This window comes from Halichoeres trimaculatus, unplaced genomic scaffold, assembly GCF_033239565.1.
Source record: "Halichoeres trimaculatus isolate MK-OKI-2021-1 unplaced genomic scaffold, fHalTri1.1 fHalTri1_scaffold_14, whole genome shotgun sequence".
NCBI classification, from domain to species: domain Eukaryota; kingdom Metazoa; phylum Chordata; class Actinopteri; order Labriformes; family Labridae; genus Halichoeres; species Halichoeres trimaculatus.
Genome location: NW_027437192.1, coordinates 17,431,073 through 17,450,935, shown reverse-complemented (window position 1 = coordinate 17,450,935; position 19,863 = coordinate 17,431,073). Strand labels below are relative to the sequence as shown.

At 40.8% G+C, this 19,863-nt stretch overlaps 1 protein-coding gene across 1 annotated transcript in view; it reads right to left on the bottom strand.

Moving 5' to 3' along the window:
- The window catches only part of rmp24 (ribonuclease MRP subunit p24), a 28,495-nt gene extending 9,510 nt beyond the window's left edge, over window positions 1–18,985 (bottom strand). Inside the window, exons 1-3 of the mRNA XM_074686955.1 lie at window positions 18,673–18,985; window positions 12,124–12,146; window positions 9,820–10,043 (exon numbers count right to left, since the gene is read on the bottom strand). Of these exons, the coding sequence (XP_074543056.1) occupies window positions 9,820–10,043; window positions 12,124–12,146; window positions 18,673–18,767 (342 nt within the window). The 5' untranslated portion in view covers window positions 18,768–18,985. The remainder of the gene's footprint in view (window positions 1–9,819; window positions 10,044–12,123; window positions 12,147–18,672) is intronic.
- Between the last annotated feature and the right edge of the window lie 878 nt (window positions 18,986–19,863).

Sequence of the window (19,863 nt, the reverse complement as noted above, 5' to 3'; positions counted from 1 at the left end):
TCTAAACCATAAATTTAGGTGATTTATACGCCTGGTCCCTGGATTCAGCAGCTGTGCACCAGATTGCGACTTTATGCTGTGAGAGCTGAGAGTGTAGCTTTCAGGTTTGGGTATGATTTATGTATATCATGTGTTTACAAACTCTACTGCTTTTTTTGTGCATAAGAGACAATAAAAATCAAATCTTACCATGTATTTGTTTTGGCTGCCCGTGTCATACTTATTTTGAGAAACTTGTCAAGAAAATTTTACTCATTGCATTAGCATCCATTTTAAAAAGTTGGAGGTGGTCATGGTAAGTGTCCTGGTCTGAAAAGACAAATATTTGCCCACAGATATAGTGGCCCCTCCTCCCTACACAAAGTGCTAATCTGTGAAGGTTCATTTCTCATCTTATGACCCATATCTCTACAAATGTAGTCCAAAAAAGGCTGTCAGACTGTGGTCAGTCTATAGCCGCGTTTCCACCAAGCAGTCCGGGTCGGTTCAGTACGGTTTGGGACGGTTAGGGACAGTTAGGCCTGATCCAGTTTGCGCTTCCACAGCAAACTGTGCCCTCTCGTAGTAGGCGGCGTGTAAGCCTGATGCCAAAAGCCGCAGCTGTTAAACAATAGCATGAAACCGTAGCAGCTTACCCCGCTATTAAATCCAACAAAGGAGAAAATCGTGACACAGTAAACAAAGAGCATAGATGGAAGACATGCAGCATTTCATCCTCTTTGTGATTGTCATGTGGCTCTTTGATACAAAGTGCAATCAAGCTTCGTTTCAGAGAAGTCTGTGTGCCGCCAGGAGAAATACAGCTGCTGTCGGGGTAAGTGACGATTCTTTTGACCAATCAACAGTCTGCAGTGTGTTGCTCCACCTTCCAAGAGTGGATCGGTTCAGTCTGGCACCCATACGGAAGGGTCCCAAAAAAGTGGGCAGGCTTGTCTCAGTTTTTGGAGATCTGTCCCGGGATAAGTCAGCGGAAACGCCACAAAATGCACACCGTACCGAGACGAACCGAACCGGTATGCTTGGTGGAAACGCGGCTTATGACAGAGATCAACGCTGGAATAAACTGACTGATAACCAGAATGAAAGACTTAATAAAAAAACAAAAACAATAGAGAAATTTTGACTTAGCCACTCACTTTTTATGTTTGTTTATGTGCATTTGTTGTGCGTTATGTTTGCTAAAATTGGAAAAAAAATCAAAAGCTAAATAAGCACCTTCCTGTGGCAACGTGCCAAACTTATGCTCGCTTTTCAATGGTACGGAAATTATCATGGTCCACTCCTGATTACTGTGCTTTGTATTCACTTTTTAATTATACTCCCTCAGTCCCCTCCCTCAATTACATCAAATCAGATACGGTGCTGAAATATAATTAAACCTTTAGTTTTTGACTAATGCATTAATAATCAATGCAGTGTTGAAAACATTCCGACTGTTAATGTTCTTTGTCGATCAAATCAAACTTGTGTGCTTATAAGTTTGGACTGAACAGGTCTAAATCTACGTTTGGTTGCTGAAACCACCAGCTCTGGTGCTCTGTTGCACCTGCTGCACAGACATTAGCTCCATCACAACACAGTGAAGCAAAAAGCCCTGTTGTGCATAAAGGTAAAGCTTTAATTTATTCGAGTAATCTTTATCATGTTACATCAACAACATCAAAACTCTTTCTGTGTAAACGTACTAATAAATAAACTTGATTCTGACAAACAACTTAGGGGCAGATCTTCACTTGGAGCTCCTCTGGGCCATAATAAGACTTAACTTATATGGTGTATGTGGCTTTACATAATGCCCCCATGCTGACAGGATCAATTACAGGAGCAATATACGTGCATACATGATGAAGAGGATCCAAAGCTGAACAGTAGCACATTCAACCTGTGCCAACTTCATGTTAAGCCTACAGCAGAGACTGCCAAGTTCCAGAGTGGCTTTAAATAGTGAGTGAGGAGAGGGAATTAAAAGACAGGCACGGGCTAATTGAGAGATGACATGCTGTTATGATGCAGCATCAGGTTAACGTTGTGGAATGAAAAACTGCACCTGTTCACGTCCCAGGGTGTGCTGTGTGGGAGAAAAACAGCATGAAGTCTTAGAATGTGTGTAGATATTCTAGTTTTCTTGGGTGTGTTGACTTTCTAAGGTTTCCAGAGTGTGTCAATCACAGACTCGGCTAGTTTTGACCAGCGATGACTGCTGCTGCAGCTACTGTACGTGTGTTTCTATGCTTAAAATACTTCAGTGAGTCCTCTGTTAAATCCACATACACGTGAGACGTGTTTCCACTTCCCTGCAACCCCCTGTGTTTATATCTATAGCACTCAAGGCCACCGCTACTGTTGCTGTTTCAGATTCCCTCCAAAACACAATCCCCCCGTATCATTCTGTCACTCAGCTCTCACCCACCAGGGAGCTTTCCCCTGAGCCCTGAGAGGCTAAACAGACCCAGCAACAACATAGACACGGCTGTCTGCTGTTTCCTGTCACCTCCTCGAGAGGCCGTCTCTCCAGAGACATTACTCCAGTGAAGATAAATACCACTGAGGGAAGCGGTGAGAGAAATGGCCAAGAATGGAAGGAGAGATGAGGATAACGCAGGGGCACAGGGGGCGGTCAGGTTGATGATTTGAGGTTAGGGGAAAAGAAAAGGCGGGGATAGAAAAAAAGTGTAGAATAGGGGATGAGTGGATGAAAGCTGGTCATAAGCTGTGGCATAAATCACAAAGATAGGTTTGACTCACGTCAGGGAGAAATGGCTCTTCTGGGAAAAGGAAGGATTTTTCAACCACTTAAGTTCTGTCAGTTTGTTTTTGTTCTCAGAGAATGTCCACACGTTTACTCCACACATATATCTTTTTAACCACCTAGGAGACAATACTTCTGACGAGCTCAAGTTAGGATGACACAATTAAATACTTCAATTTTTTTCAACATCCAATATTCTCGTTGCCATAGATTATCCATGTACAGTCAAAAAGTCATCTACGTTAATCCATAAAGGAAAAAAAACAAAACAAAAAACATGACAGATTTATGTTCCCACCAGTAGTGATTGAGATTTTCTGTTACTCAAGGTATGCTTCTATGCTACCGCTGTTGACTTTGACACTTGCACCAGCCAAAGGTTTCTCATAATACAGTGCCAATTCTTTTTGGCTCATTTTACCTTCACAAACATTATCTTATTTAAGTTTATGAGCCACCTTTTCTTTCTTTGAAGTTATTTTCACTTTGTAACATCTTCATTAGTAGAGCTTTATGACAGCCAGACAAGTACTGCACCAGGTATGATAAGAATTTTCCCTTGAGTTTGGTTACAAGAGTTTAAATCCAAACCCTCATTAGAGGGTTTCATCCCGTATGAAACACTTATGCAAAAAGCTCTGTAGAGAGTAACACTGTAGGCTCAGGAGGTGGAAGACAGTGAGACATACGTAGGAGTTTGCACTATTCTTTGCTCCATTTAGGGTCACTGCTTGTCTATCGAGGCAACAATCCAACAACTTATTTCCATATTCACTGCCGGATAACCTTAGCAGTGTGCATAAACATACCTGATTTATGAAGTGTCTAAAACACTACTTCACTGAGCTGGGGAGATCACAACATGCACTGACACCTACAGTGAGGGCAGGAAAAACATGCATCGTGACAGGAGAGAAATGAGAGTGTATTAACACCTTAGATTATGAATACTGCACACGGCCATATGTGTGAGTGTGAATATGCACCATATGGTCACATTTTTTTCTGCCTAGTAATATATATATATATATATATATATATATATATATATATATATATATATATATATATATATGTGTGTGTGTGTGTGTGTGTGTGTGTGTGTGTGTGTAATATTAAATAAGTCTAGTACCATATATAAACGCATAAATGTGTCTTGTTCTTGTGCATTTGATACTAAGCTACACTAAGCTTCTCTTAGTATGTCAGTATGCTATATATAATAAGATACTGGTATAATTTGGCAACTAATTTTGTTTGTTCATAAAGGCGTCTTCTTTTAAAATAATACTGCAACGCACAGGCCTGTGTGTTGGATATTAGTTAGAGACGGCTTATTACAGGAAACCTGAAAAAGCTAGCATCAAACATGCGGCCATATGTTTGGCAGAGCAGCAGTAGAGGCAGGTCTTCCTCCATCTTCAGAAGCTAGAAGTGAAGGCCAAGTGAACCAGTGCGCAGTTTGAGAGAGCTGCTGTCTCGCCACATGCTTGCATTTCTGACTGAAAGATAATATTCTTGACCTCCATGTATCCGTCAATGTGTATTCAAAGACATTAACATAGATACAAGTGGAAATACTTGGGAATACAAGGAATGTATGAAAATTGGCCTAACTGACCCCAGAGGCCACAGACCCCCTTGTTGAAGACCTCTGCTCTAGACTCAGGATGTTATGAAGAAGTCAATACACAAACTGCACAGTGTGTTGAGGTCTACACAACATACATCATTTAATTTTAGCTGGGGAGAAACAGCTTAAGCTTCCCAAGTAAAAGATTATTTCAAAGTGTTTTCAAAACACCTTTCATCCACAGAAACAAACCAGATTTGTTTTGACACTTGGAAGAGTGCTGAGAACAGAAGCAAGCATGGTTATCTGCCTCTGCAGCAGCTCTCACCTTGTTTTGAATGTCTGTCTGTCTGAGCCTTCACACAAACAAGACAATAAATTATTACAGCAAAGTGTTTTGATTAGTTCTGAAATGAGTAACACGCTTCTCTCTGTTGTGGCTGTGTGACTAACGGTAAGAGAGGCAGAGTACTGAGTATGCGACCCTCTCTGACTGAAATATAACCATGAAATTAAAAATGAAGCAAAACAAATTCTGGGCACACGGTCAATTATCTTTTTCACAAAAATGTTAAAGATTAGAAGCGCCATCTTCTGATAAGGATAACTTCAAATGACTTCTTAATCCATCTGCTCCCCCGCTTTATCCATACTTCGAATTACAGTCAGAGGAGTCAGGTGAGTGTGAATCTTTTTATCCATGTGTGCTATGTCTTTCCCGTCAGGGTTGTTAGAGAGCATTCCTCATCTTATCTACACGCTTCACCACTCTACATTATAAGGGTCACACTTTCACCCTCCTCCAGATACTCCCTGAACCCCAGTTTGTCCTAGCCAAGTGACCATGAAACTGGGGGTAAAAATACTTCTGAGGACAGGCTCGGGTTGTATCGCTTACCGAGGACGTCTCGTGATGAACAAGCATCAACATTCTCCATGTGGACCAAAACACTGTTGACAAATAAGTCAGAGGAGGAGTGCACAGTCATGGCTGAGGCCTTCAGGGTATAAAACACAACAAGGATATATTTGCCAATGGGGGACTGAACAACAGCTGCACTGTATTTACATGCCAAAGAAATCACAGCAGATGAGGATGTATTTTTAACACAAGCCCTGCACTGCTAGTTAGCTACATGCAGATTTCTGGCTTAACATGAAACAAAGGTGTTCAGAAGGTATCTGTAACAGCATAGCACATATTATTCTACATGTCTGATTTACCCAGTAACACATGCATGCTCACACTGACAGCTGAGGATGCTATGCAGCGTCCACATCAGTGTAGCCCAATTCCTTTATCCTGTTATCATCCTGTCATACGTTGTTAGCTTTGCCCCTCAGGACCAATGCTGGGGCCAGTGTCTTGCAAAAGAGCACTTCAACATGTGGACAGCAGAAGCTGGGATTGTACAGCCAAGCTTTTTGATGGGGAGATGAAGCACTCTGCCATTGAGCCACAGCCGCTCCATAATAAAACACACATCACATAAAACCATCATTTCTCTGAGCTGAAAGAAGCAAACAATCCTGACTCCTCTGTATACTGAGCACCAAACAACAGGTCACTCTCACCTATAGGCGTTGTTTCTCTTTCTATCCATCCTAAAATCAAGTACCCCAAATGCTGTGCTTACACAAAGAAAACTTCTGACTCCCTCTTCAGACTATTTACCCTTAATGTAAGATACTAGCCAGCTAAGATTGGCATTAGGTCAGCTAAATAGCTTGTTTAGTGAGCTACATAATAGTTACAAAGGCAGTCAGCAGATGTAAAAACTGCAAACTAGTGAGTAAGCTGCTTGAAATCTATGTTATATGGAGCTTAAAGATGCTGTGAGGAGGATCTGTTTTAAATGGACTGCAGTGCCACCTTTTTGCTCGGAGTCTCACCCCACACTCTTGTGAAAACAGGAGTTTTAAAAAGGTGTGCGTTTGTTGAGGAAATTAATAGAAATCAGATCAAAACAAATTTTCTTTGTTCAAGACAACTTTTTACTGGATTTAACGAGTGGAGGTAAGGTATTTAACAGTACAGTTGCATAGCCTTATATAAAACATGACAAGCAAACTTTGTCTGTTTGAACCGTAGTTTAATAACCGTCTATTTTAGCGCTAGTGACAGCCCATTACTCTAAGATAAGATAAGATTAGATAAGACGTGTGTCCTGCTAGTTATCTACAAAGCAGAGCTAACGTAACCTCATTCTTCATTTTATTAATAGACTCTCAGGCCCCGTTTACATGATGTTTCATCTGAAAACGCTTAAACGCTGTGAAAAAAAATCTGTGTTTACACAAAAACGCAGAGGGACTGAAAACGCTGTAGTACGCACGCTAGGCCTGCAGGTGTGGAAGCAGCTTTGGGTAGATCTCCACTAAAGTAGAGTTGAGCCACTCATCTGGTCTATTGTGGAAAACTCATAGACTGTAAAAAAAATTTTAAAAAAAAAATGGACAACCTCTTGCTCGGCTCGAAGTGAGGTCTCCACAAAAACTGCTCCCCCTGGTGGCTGGCTGCAGTATAGGTAAAAAAAACGTCTCTCAAGCCATTCCAGATGAGCTGCTGTCAAACTTTAAAAAATTAATACACCTCGTAAAAATGTTTCTTATGTCTGATTGTTGTGGTGATTAATGCATATAATTTGGCTGTCTTGTATTCAGGTCCTCTTTAATCTGAAAAGATTCGTTTTCATTAGTTGTAAGAGGTTAAATCAAGCTTTTACGTCACATTTAACGATGATTGACAGCTGCCATTCTTGTGTATTTTTTGCGGGGTTCGGGGTATGTCAGGCAGTAGAGTCAAGAAGTGATTAGACTCGCAAAAGTAAAAAAATAATTTTTATTTTTGTCACCCAGCTCTACTCAGATTCTCCCAGAATCCCTCACAGTCTCTACTGCGCAAACTCTGGCTGCAATTGCTGCCAATGGCTGCGCCTGTGACAGGAGAATTTTGACTTCAAATCAGTACAATGGTAAACGGCGGAGCCACGCAGTCCACTCTATATACAGTCTATGGGAATACCAACTGCAGAAGTGGAGCAACAGATGCACATTTTGTATGAAGATAGTCAGCAGATACAGAAGATTGAGCAGCACAGCACAAGCACAACATGCTAGTTCGCAACAATCATAAAGATGGGAGTGTTGTCTTGTATGCGCTCACGCGAGGCGGAATGTGACGTCAGCGTTTCCACTAAAACTGCTGGCTTACACGGCAACAGTGTCTGCAGTGTTACAGAAAAATCCCACTCTGGAGGCTATTTTCAAAAGTTTGCATTTTAGGTCGGCTTAAACGCCAATTCTGTGTAAACACAAGACTGAAATGCAACAAAACTTTTGCATTTCACCCTTAAAGTGTTGTAGTGTAAACGGCCCCATAAGTTTGAACAGACCACTGCAGAATTACTGCTGCATGTGGGTTGGACTGAACATTATCACAAACAGTTTACCCCTATATGCCTTGAGCTCGTGTTCAAGCCTCTAGCTTGTGCTCCATCTCTCTCTTGTTTATCTTTCTTCTGCTCTTCTGTCCTTTTTCTGTCTGACAGTTAAGCTCCTGTCCACCATCACTACAAAATAAATCACAGGAATCATTTTCAGCAGAGACAACCACTTTTCTCACTTCTAAACTTTGTCAGTTGGCGAGGTGTTGTCATAGAGACCTAGATGTGCCATAAATCAATCTGGTCCTGCTTGATCCAATCGGGAAGCTAAGAAGTAGCATTTCAAAATTACCTATACTGCTGCTGATAATCTCATTTTAAAGTGTGGATTACGGTCAGGGATATATGTAGAAGAGAGTTTTTTTCAAGGTCACTTAGAAACTCCTCACAGCCCCTTTAAGCTCAAAAAGATGTAGAAAAAAACTCTGGGTAAAGGGAAAAATGTGGTGAAATTGTGAAAGCTACCACTGGATGTTCTTGAGAGAAAAAACTGCAATGCAGATGTAATTCCAGCTCTTATTGATGTAGTACATCAATCTAATGTTCATTTATACACTGACTGCATTAGAAAATGTGATAATGTCTATAGCTGTGCCTGATTTTACAGACATTCCCTTTATTGACGACCATGATTGTACTATGGCTTCCTTTGTGTATCCCATCCACTTGACCTCCCTAACAGCCTCTAAATCTGTCCTTCACCATGGCCCTCACAGATAAAACAGGACCTGGTGCATGACCACTGCTGCATACCAAGTGCTGTTACAGGATGCAAACGTTTCTCTCTTGCAGTCTCCATCTTTGACTTCTCCTCTCTACCTTTCTTATCTCACCACCCTTCAATCCTCTTGCTTTTCACCTTTTACCTTCCAGTGTTATACTCCTCTCTCGCTACTCTTTATAATTCCTGCTCCCTCCATCTTTCTCCGTCTTCCTCTGTGCCCTCAGACTCCATAAACATAAAGTGGAGAGTGAGTTCAGAGCGCCTTGCTGTTGAATTCTCGCATACCAAATGACCCAACCACGTTTTAATGAGGCAGCATTTCCACTAGACCTGCTCTTCATTAGACTGATGGCAGATAACCGGAGGGGCTCTTCTATGGCTCTCTCCTATCACTGCTTTCAGATGCAGCAGAGGGAAATGACCCTACTGCCAAGAGCTTCACCGCTGCTGTCCTTGCCTTAACGAGCTTATCAGTGGAGTGGGTGGGTGCGCGCCAAAATAAGCTTTCCATTTTGTCCCTGACTGCTGCTGTCCATTAAGAAGAGCGACAAAAAGTAGCACGATAACAATTCAGAGGGCTGTGGGAGGGAACAGGGAGAGTGTTGACGAAGCACTGCCTGGCAGTATTACTTCTCTTACAGTTCAGCTTTATGAGGCCACTGAACACACTGTAACCATGTGGAGAGCACTGTAATAAAACAAGACACTCTCTGATAATGAAAACGAATGACTTCATAAATACAAACTGTTACAGTGACTGCAGGCCAGTGTTGTAGTACTCGAGTCCAGGACTTGGACTCTAGGCTGTGACAAGTCTAGACATGTGCACTTAAAGTGGACCTCGAACACTGGCAACATTAGGACTTGGGCTTATTTATCAACCAATGCTTTGTTAATCACTTAGTCTGTTGCAACTTTAAAACTTATTGCAAGCATCAACTTTGAGATTAGCACGTTTTTCAGTGAATTATACAATTTTTCAGCTTCAGAATTTACTTCGTTATCTTTGGATAATCTTCAGTTGAATGAGGATTTAAATTATACACAAACAACTTGATTATTTTTTTCAACATTTCAAAACTGACCCAACTGCTTTGGTTTTGGGGCTGTAGGGACTGGAAAAAAAAGGCTTTAAGGAGGAATTCTCACAAATTTTACTTATATAATACTGCAAAGACCACAGCACCCTGCTGTCCAGAAGTGGACCCAGTGCAGCACCGGTGCAGCTGAGGACATAGTGCCCGGTGTTTTCCTGCAAGGTCAGTATGCTGCAGTGCAGTAAAATACGTAACCAGGTCTGAGGGGTTGTAGAGTTTTATCTTCTTACCAGTACTGAGCAGGACTTTTGGAAACGGTGCAGCAGCTTCCTCTGCATCAGGCTGAGTCTTTTGCCTCTGGCCTTCCGGCGCAGGACGCTCTGTACACGTGCTGACGGACGCTGCTTGGGTCGCAGTCTCACCCTTTGGTTGTCAGGCCCCAACCACTGGTAACAACACTGACACACTGACTTGAGTCTGTGTGTGGGACTTGAGGGTTCCTGCTTTTGTTTTTCTGAGGAAAGGAAAAAAAATAGATTTTCTGAAGTTTATCAGCAAATGAAGCATCAAGTGTACTCTTATTTTACAGAAGACTGTACTAATGAAAGTCCCTCCTATCTGGAATTAACCAAAACATATTTTCTCCCCCTAGCTATAGCTGAACCATAGTTCAGACTTCTCTCAGTTAGTCTCAAACTTGGGGTATGAGATGGACAGTGATTTTAAATTGGACTAGCAAACTAGTTCTGTGGTAAAGTCCAGCTTTTTTCAGATTAGGCAGCTGGCAAAAGTGAAGCCTTTCCTCACACAGCAGTGTTTTGAAACAGTAATCCTTGCTCTTATCACGTCTCGGCTGGATTACTGTAACGCACTTTACTTGGGAGCACATAAGAGGGAGCACATTACTCCCAAACCCTGGCCTCCTTCCTGTGACTGCCTGTGCATTTTAGAGTCCACTTTAAGGTTCTTTTTTTTGTTTTTTAATTTTTAAACAGTTTGGCCCTGTTGTACCTCTCTTCATCCCCGCACTCCTGCTTGGTGCCTCAGGTCAGCTGATCTGCTGCTCCTGGAGGTACCGAAGTCAAAACGAAAGCTCAGAGGGGACAGGGCTTTATATGTTTCTGCTATAAAATTGGACAGAACGAGCTTCACATAAGACAAGCCCCCTCACTGACTGTTTTTAAAACATGACTTAAAACCCGTTTTTATTTCTTGGCTTTTAACCCAGCTTGAGACTCTACTCCTGTTTGAGTGTTTTAGGGTTTGTTTTTAGTTTTTAGTAACTTTTTTTAATGTTCTTAAACTGTTTTTAAGAACAATGAAACAATTACTTCAGTACCTGCACCACTGTAGTATTGATTTATTTGTTTTATTTTCACTCCAAGCTACTTTACAAAGCAGTTAAGACATTTGTGAGCCAAGTTGTAGCCTCAGATGTTCAGGTACCTTTTGTTTGTTCCAAAACTGATGTTTAAATATAAAGAAGATTATTCTGGTGTCATCAGAGCCCCGGAGCTTTAGAAGTACCTCCCTGAGGCTGTTGAGTCATACAGAATAAATGAAATATTTTCTTTTTGCGTCCCCAAACTCTTCTATAAAAACTTGCTGATATTTCACTTTAGTCTTTCCTCTGTATTTTTCATTTTGTTTCCATTCTTTCAATAGCTTGCTTTTATTCCTATTTGGTTAATTTTCTCTCTTTTTTCTTTTTTTCCAATTTCTTATACCATCTTTGCTCTGCTTCTCGCTTCTTAGTTTTTACATTTTTGTTTCGATTGAAATATTGACTGCACTCTCTCATTGTCAGTACTGTACTTTTGTTTGGCTTCTCCTTGTTCCCTGCTTCGTTTCATAAATTGCTTGCATGTCTCTGCACTTTTAAACTCTTATTTTAATAGCTGCTATAAAATAGTTATTAGTGTTATGCTGTGCACTTCAATGAATTTTTCTTTACCACAATGAGACCAAAGTTTCATGAGTGTAATCTGTGGAGGGAAGTGAAATGTCTGCAGACAGTTTTCCCTTAAGCTGAAATTTTAATAAAAAGGCATCCAGATAATACTGTCCTTCATATGACATCCACATTTCAAAGATTTGTCATTTCCAAACAAAAATGTCATTACACGCAATTCAGTTTTTCCCAACATGCTCTGGGCAGTGTGTTACTCTCTAAGGGACTAGCTCTAAAATGAAGGAAGAAAGCCTGAGCAGCTGTACTAGATTGGCACCTCTGCTTATGGATGTGGTTTTTGGCTGGCATGGACCTGTTCTTGTGTGTGTGTGTGTGTGTGTGTGTGTGTGTGTGTGTGTGTGTGTGTGTGTGTGTGTGTGTGTCTGTGTGTGTGTGTGTGTGTGTGTGTGTGTGTGTGTGTGTGTGTGTGTCCCATCAGGCAGTCTGCCTCGGACAGCTGGCTGACTGGGCTGTGTTTGGCTGAGGGTTTACTGAGGTTTATCAACCTTGACGAATTGGTGACAAGGTCCCTCTTACTACTGCATTCTGCCTTCATTGCTTTAACACACTTCAGGGCATTGCAGGTGAACAAAAGCCGATATAAAAATAGAATTAACATTCCTAATCGGATCTCTTCACTTACCATCTGCTTTCATAGGCCACTGCCTGTAGGAGAGAAAGAGAAGGCTGGATCAGACAAAAAGTTCAAATCAAGCAGAATAAGTGTTAAATTCAAATGGAACAAACAGAACAAGGTGTTTATGAGGTAGAACTTGAGTGATTACAGCTTCTCTAAACAGAGAAAGTTTTATTCCTCTGGAGAGAAAAGCATTCATAAGTAATTCAACAGCAAACCCCTTAAAATCCCCATATGCCCAACTCAATTTGCATTACAACAGCTTATTTCACCCCAATATAAAGTAATACACAAGCTAAGTGATTAGGCTATACTAACAAAGTGTGTTCAAGATTCTACTTGATGGACTTTGACAGTAAATCAATTTGCAGATAGAGACTTATGTAAACAAACTCATTACAAAACAGAATTTGTTAAAAAACAAAACATTCTTCATTAGTTAAGTGAGGTGGAAACAATTTAGGACAACTATCCAAATCATTTCAATTACTTCCCCTTGTGAACGACCGCTATGCTGCCTCCACTTTTGGAACGCTTACAATGAGGTATTTATGAAAATGTTTTTCCTAAGCCACGATAAGTCCTTCTAAAATTAGCTTCAGGCTTAAAATGATGAAGGGAAATGTGTTGTCCTCCTGCACGTGTGGCACGGGGGGACAGAAACAAGCCTGTTTATGGAGAGGAGGGGGCGTGCAGCCAACTTTAATCTAGAGTTGACCTGCTGGCACCCGCTGGCAGCAGTGGTTTGTCAATGCACTCCACTTGCACTCTCGCTCAGCCCGTATGTAAGCTGCATTATATTTCTGGGTGATGTTCGATGATTTGCAATCTCTCATTCCAAAGGCTGAGTCACCGTCCGTTGATCCCCCAAACAATTTAATAATCATTGACTGGATTAAGCTGTCAGATTATATAGAAGCTGTGACAAGACATACTGGAAATGAGGAGAAGCTGTTTGAGGCCGGTGTGGTGGTTTGTGAGTCTGCAGTAGACTGATGGTGACTCACAGGCCTCAAACATTTCCTGAAACATTGTGGTAGCTGTTGAGGGAGCATTTCTCATCATTCAAAGCTGATTTTCCCACCTTCCTTCAAATAGTTTGCAAGTTTTACATTCATTGACCTTGCTTTTGTTTATCGCTGAGTGACACCACTAACAAACTCATTCTTACTTTACGAAGAGGAGCAACATTCTTCATCAGTTTATAGCGCTGACAGAGAGAATTCGCACACAGTTTCATGAAAAGACCACAAACAACTCAAGTGTGGAGAAGCTGGATTCTTGGGGATTTTTTTTCCCACCACAGCCTTTCTTTCCGCTGCTCCCCTGATGAGCCATCTCTTGGAAACCATGCACCGCAATCACTTCTCCTACTGCCCTAATCTTATTAACATACTTGACATGCATCTCCTTTTAAGTGCACACTTGACAGTGGTGATGAACACTGAGAGCGTCACAGGGACCGCTGACAACTCAGAGATGCAATCAGCAGAGGGTGTGTGTGTGTATGTGTGTGTAGATATTATTTGTTGTCTCTAATGTAATGTAATCACAGACAGAAGTACTGAATCTGGCTGAGGCAAAGTGTACAAAGTGAAATCATCACAGAAACACTGCAGTATGAAACATCCTGTTTTTCCTCACCAAACAGATGTGTATATATAAATATATATATATATATATATATATATATATATATATATATATATATATATATATATATATATATATATATATATATATATATATATATATATATATATATATATATATATATATATATATGGGCAGGGTTGAGACTGGTATAGACAATGAGCTTTAAGCTGAAACTAAAAATCGTTTACTGATGGAAAACAATAACACTGGGAACTACTTTTAAAATCATTTAAGTAACACTGAGGGACACAGAGGGTGCGCCTCAAGGGATGGCAGCAGTAATGTGTTGGTTGATGGGCACACTGCTTTGTTCCAGCCATTGGATGGATTGCCAGGAAACTCTTTACACACATTCACAGCCTCATTAGAGCAAATCCTGAGAGCTTCAGGGGGTCGCTCTGGTTTACCATGTAGTACTACCAGTATATCACTTATATATTTCATTTATTGAGCGACAAACTTTTGTACAGGCACTTATGGTTCCCAGATGACAATCTCTGGCCTGACATTTTATCAAGTGCTACATCAAAAACTTTATTTTTATTTATTTAATCACATAGAGTTGTTTTTTTTAAATGCAGCAAATTACTGGGTCTAGTTACAACAATGAAACACATACGTGAAAGTATATTGTGAAAGTCAGGGCTGATTTAGATACTGATTTTTTAATATTGCTTTTTTTTCATACTCAGTAGCCACGTATACATACATACATATTACGCTTGCATTCAGCTTATTTGCTCAAACTGAAAAATTTAACCTTTGTATACACCACATTCTGAAATAAAAGTGCCAATCCAAATGGACATTAAATCAGTTTCACAGCGGTGGAATATTCCTTTCCCCAAACCAATTGAGGTATCATGTATCCACTCAAACGGAAAGTTGTCAGGGTGCGTTCTTTCAGCGGATGCTCAGATATGAAGCAAGATGCAACTAGAGACGTTCCTCAATTTTAAAAATGGCGGCAAGCAGTCAGCACTGGATTACTGAGGAAAGTTTGTTTTTGATCCAAACTTTGAAAGAACTGAACATAATTTTAAGACTGGACGGACAAAAAAACTCGCAAAACAAAAAAACTGTCGCTTTCCACCTTTGATAAATAACGTAATGTTTATGTTTTTCTGCGCATGCCCCATTGACTATTCTGTTTGATTACAGTGGCGCATTACCAGAGATTGGAATATTCCTTTCCATGTATACTACTGTTTTCGGAAAAGTCATTCAGAAAGATTCTCCTCGTGTAACTGTGGCTAGAGTCTGGTTTCCAAACAAGTTCTGAACTTGTATCACACTTTTCAAAGTTTACAAGGAGGAACTAGTAAAGCTCAGTTAGCAGTAGACATAGACCGATATGGTTTCTTCAGGGCTGATATAGATTTATTAGTAGTCAAGGAAGCTGATATTCATTTGCAGTAAAGGTGGAAATATTTGCATCAAAATTTTGAACAATACAAACTCTAACACTTAACTTTACCTTGAAGCATATGATTATCAAACAGCTCCCAAGCTCAGTAGCATGTCATAAAGTTAAATGACAACTTAAAAAATAAATATCTCCTTGAAGTTTTCTGCAGTAATTGAAGCTTTTTTTAAAAAATAGCTCTGTGTGTAACCAATCAGATGGTGCTGTGGGTGGGACAATGCAGGAGACAGAGTAGTGACTGCAGAAAGAGAGGCGCGGCTGCATCAGAGCCAAAATAACAGTTTCAAATTGATTTCTTATCAGCTGCAGGTCGATTGAAAAAAGGCTGATGCTAATATGCCTCAAAATGCCAAATATTTGGGACGATAATCAGTCTATCCCCATTTATCAGGGCCTCAGCTAAGAGGTCAAAGTCCCCATCACACTGATCATAGGATTTGTTCTGTGGCCCAGCATGGATTGGTGAATGTCTTTCCCTCCTCTCTTCCCAAACACCTTTTCTTTAGAGCAGTTCTACCAAAATAAAAGCAAAGATAGAAGAAAGATGATTTCATATCTAATTCTCAGTTCCACTTTGGAGTTTGAAGAGACAATGTGAAGATTTAAGACTGATTGCTAAAAACAACTACCGCATGAGGCGCACTGATCTCATCCTGGTGTAGGTTGGGTACTTACACAAAATATCAGATCCACATCAGTGACAGAAGCAGAATGAGGTAGTGAGGTTAGTCTAACACTAGTGACAGATAGGACAGGAAATGGATAGGTCAACACCAAAGCCCAGGTGTATCAAGACTTAAAAAACTGGATCTATGCACCCTTACCACAATAAAGTCATGCAACCTGTTATCCAGTTAATCCATTATTCATTTCATGACAGTTGACTAGTCAGCCATCAAACTAATGATGAGCTGCAACCATAGTCCAAATAGCATTGTATGGCTTCATACTTTGGTGATCAGATCACTCAGTCAGGTTCCAGTTACCAGACACTCAACTATGACGATGAACTTACTGGAAGACAGCTCCACTGCTGCGGCAACATGAGCCACAATATCGTGACGTCAGTACACATACCAGAACAGACACAAACATGACACAGGCTGACGTGTTCACAGAGTGCCATCCTATACAAGACCAACACATGCATACACACATAAAATACAGTGCCATCCTAAAGTCGCTGGCACATGTTTACTGAGGAATGACAACAATACTTGAAACTCATTGTAACCACAAGGCCGACATCCACACAACAGACTGTGGCAGAAGGCAGCAACGCGATCTCTAACAAATACGTGCAGAAGTGTGTTTGAATACTGACACACACCCACAGCGCACACACTCAGTGACTTAGGGAGAAAACCAAAACCCGAAAGGAGGATGACATTAAAGCTCAGGGAGAAAACAGAGACAGTTGTGGTTCATTAGGAAGAAAAACTTTTCTCACTGACCATGTCAGCTGGTTTTTCGAGAGGATGCAGACACAAGAATGTTTCCTTGGTTAACTTGGTTGATCTTGGTGTCCAAAGCTTCTGTCTGAATGTTAATTCTCTTTGCAGTAATTCCCCTCCTGATATGTCTTCTATATTTCCTCTCTGGCTGTGGATCAAATGCAGCAGTAAATTAGGTCACGTCACTTGTGTAAATTCTGGCTGCGGCTGCTAATTGCGTCTTCTCGGACAGTCACTCCGGCATGAAACCACACAGGTCTTACAGCCAGGGGCCCAAAAATTCTGCTTTGTGTTTTACTGGTTTCAAGTTGTCAAGGGTAGGCAAGGTCTAATTTTCTTCTATACCCACAACTCATCACAGCAAGAGAATCTGGGGGACAGATTGATGTTTAGAGCAGCATTGGGCTCACATGCTTCCATATAATGATCTTGACTTTGGGTTTCCCTGTTATAACTTTGGTTTTAGTTTCCATTTCTGGTTCTTCCCACAACTTTCCTGGCTCAAGTCGAATTGAAAACAAGCCTGAGGATATGGGAACACTGCACCCAACAATGAACCCAACTTCATTCCAAGCTGGACGAGTCCACACATACACACACACGGCTTAACAGATGCTGCAGCTGTCAACCTTTAGCTTTGATTGGTGTCAATTCGGCAGCGACCAGGAGGTCAGCTAACACGAGGGCAGGAGAAAAAGTAAAGACAAAAGTGACAAGAAAGTGTGACTGAAACTGTGGTGAGGAACAAACTAAGTATTTTGGATTTTGGTAAATGAACAGTAGAAATACATAGGAACTGTACATTATAACAACTATTCCTCACACATCACATCTTAACAGCAGTATTAAAAATGTGTTGGCAATGAGTAATTTAATGCAGGCCTAACAGGCATGAACAAACTCAAGGTTATGGACAAGCAGTGCACACACTCAAACAAGCAGACACGCACACGTTGGACATGCTATCAGATGGAAAATGAATAGATTTCTATTTTGGCAAAAGCTCAAAAACTTGAACAGTGAGCTGTAAATGATAACACAAATTAAAAACAGGCATTAGTTACCACTGTGTTTCATTCTAATATGAACAAACAGACTCAACTACAAGAGACTATGAAATAAAGACCCTATTATCAAAGACTTCAGACTCTATATGGGTCCATATGCAAAAGATACAAGAAAAGATAAGGCTCACAGGCTTTCTCTCTATCTCAATGATTAAAAGGATTTTCTGTACTTCCTGCAATTTGTTTCCCCTGGGTCACTTTCATTCCCATGCTTGTTAGGGAGTCACTTTGACTTCAACAACAAAATCTACCTCACTCTGAAAATTCTTGAGAAAATGACAGCAGGGTTTGAGCTGCACTGACACATGTAAAACTTCAATGGGCCTTTCTTGGTGTAAAAATAGCATCTGATGTACAAGCCAAAAGAACTTCTTATCTGGCATTTAAAGCTTCATTAAAAAAATCAGTGTTCAATACATCAGAAAGAAGTCTTTAAAGAAAACTGACACCATTACATCGTGGGCTTGCACAATATTACATTATCAACTATGTATGCTCACATCTACAAGCCTAATTACTGTCTGAATTGCTTTTTCTGCAAATAATAAGAAAATTTATCTTGATTCTTCACAGACTCGGTCAACTGTTTCTCGGTAGAGAAAGGGACAATAGTAGGAAATGAAATATTAATTCAGAGTAGTCATATTTTTCCACAGCCTCTCATTTTAAGAAAAATCTTAGTATTCCTTATTAAATTTTCATGCGACTTTTTTGGAATATCCTGGAACTATATAATCATGAAAAAAAATTTTAAAAAAAAGTTTGTTATGTCTCTTCCTGAGGTATCGTGACGTCATCGTAACAGTCGGGAGTCAACCGTTAGAGCAGACGTTAGGTATGAAGAACACCGGTCAAGCTCCTCCACCTAGCGGCTACTAGCTAACAATACAACAATAGAGGGAGAAAGCGACAGCCCGGACATTAACGTCGTGTTTAAAATAAAGAAGCTTACACTAGGAACCGTGATAGCTCCGGACATTTCTCCCGATACAGCAGAGCAGCGTCGACCAGGAACTTAGCTGATTTTTCATCCAGAGGAGTCTTCATTTTCTGACGGAGCACAGCTGCGACACGTTAAGAATTCTATATATTTAGACTTCTTCCGGAAACGTTTACGTTAACAATAAACAAAACGAGGCTTTAAAAACGTATACTAAGCGGCAACAACCAATTAACACAGCATATATTCCACCTAAGGTAATGCAGGGTTGCGGCAACCCCACGTTGGGTCGCGACGATATGACGCAGCCTCTCATATGGTGCATTGTGGGAGACCGAGTACATAGGAGGCGCACTGCATTGAAGCGACTACATTACGACAGATCTCATTAAATAGCGAGAGCATTCTGCTTTTGGGTGTCTGGTCCTTGAAGGTGTGATTAAAACCCGACGTTAAAACAATGATGTACTGAGAACTACCAGGACCACTCTAAAAAATCTAAAATTAATATCTATCTGATTTCACAGGCTAACTCAGTTTAGGTGTGGTGCAGAAGCAGGGTTAGTAGCAGCTCAGTCTTTGGTCAGAGTTTATTGTGATTTATCAAACAGAAACGGCTGGGGGTAAAGATAAAAATGCGAATATAAAATCCGTGTTTTGTGAACAAAATAAAGAGTTTTTCTTATAGCAAAACCAAGCTCTATCACAGATACCTTTTTGATGTCATCACACCCTAAATCTTATTGGACAGTTAGTTACCAGTGTTACACCACAGTGGGGTTGACATCATTATTGCTGTATCCTGCGCATATCAGAGCGCCAACAAACCGGCTTTCTCGAGTCCAACCAAACGTCCATAAAACCCGTGTCATCTTGCAAGGATCTTGTTTCACAGTATCTCTGGGGTCTTTGAAACTCCTGTTGGCTCAGGGAAAATAATGCACTGGGTGTACTGGTGTATTCTGTAGGGGGAAAGGAAAGCTGCAATGTGAAATTGGATATTTAGGAGAAGCAACAGCAGCAGGGGGATGAGCTTACTGTGTGCGCACCGATGGATACCCTCCTGGGTGCGGATATCAAAAGAAGCAATCCGGTTAGACACACGTCCGGCGGAGCAGCGATGTGAGAGGACAAGACAGAAGTTACAAAGAGCTTTTGTTTGACAAGGAAGGGATTTTATTCCGCACTAGCGACGAAGCAGCA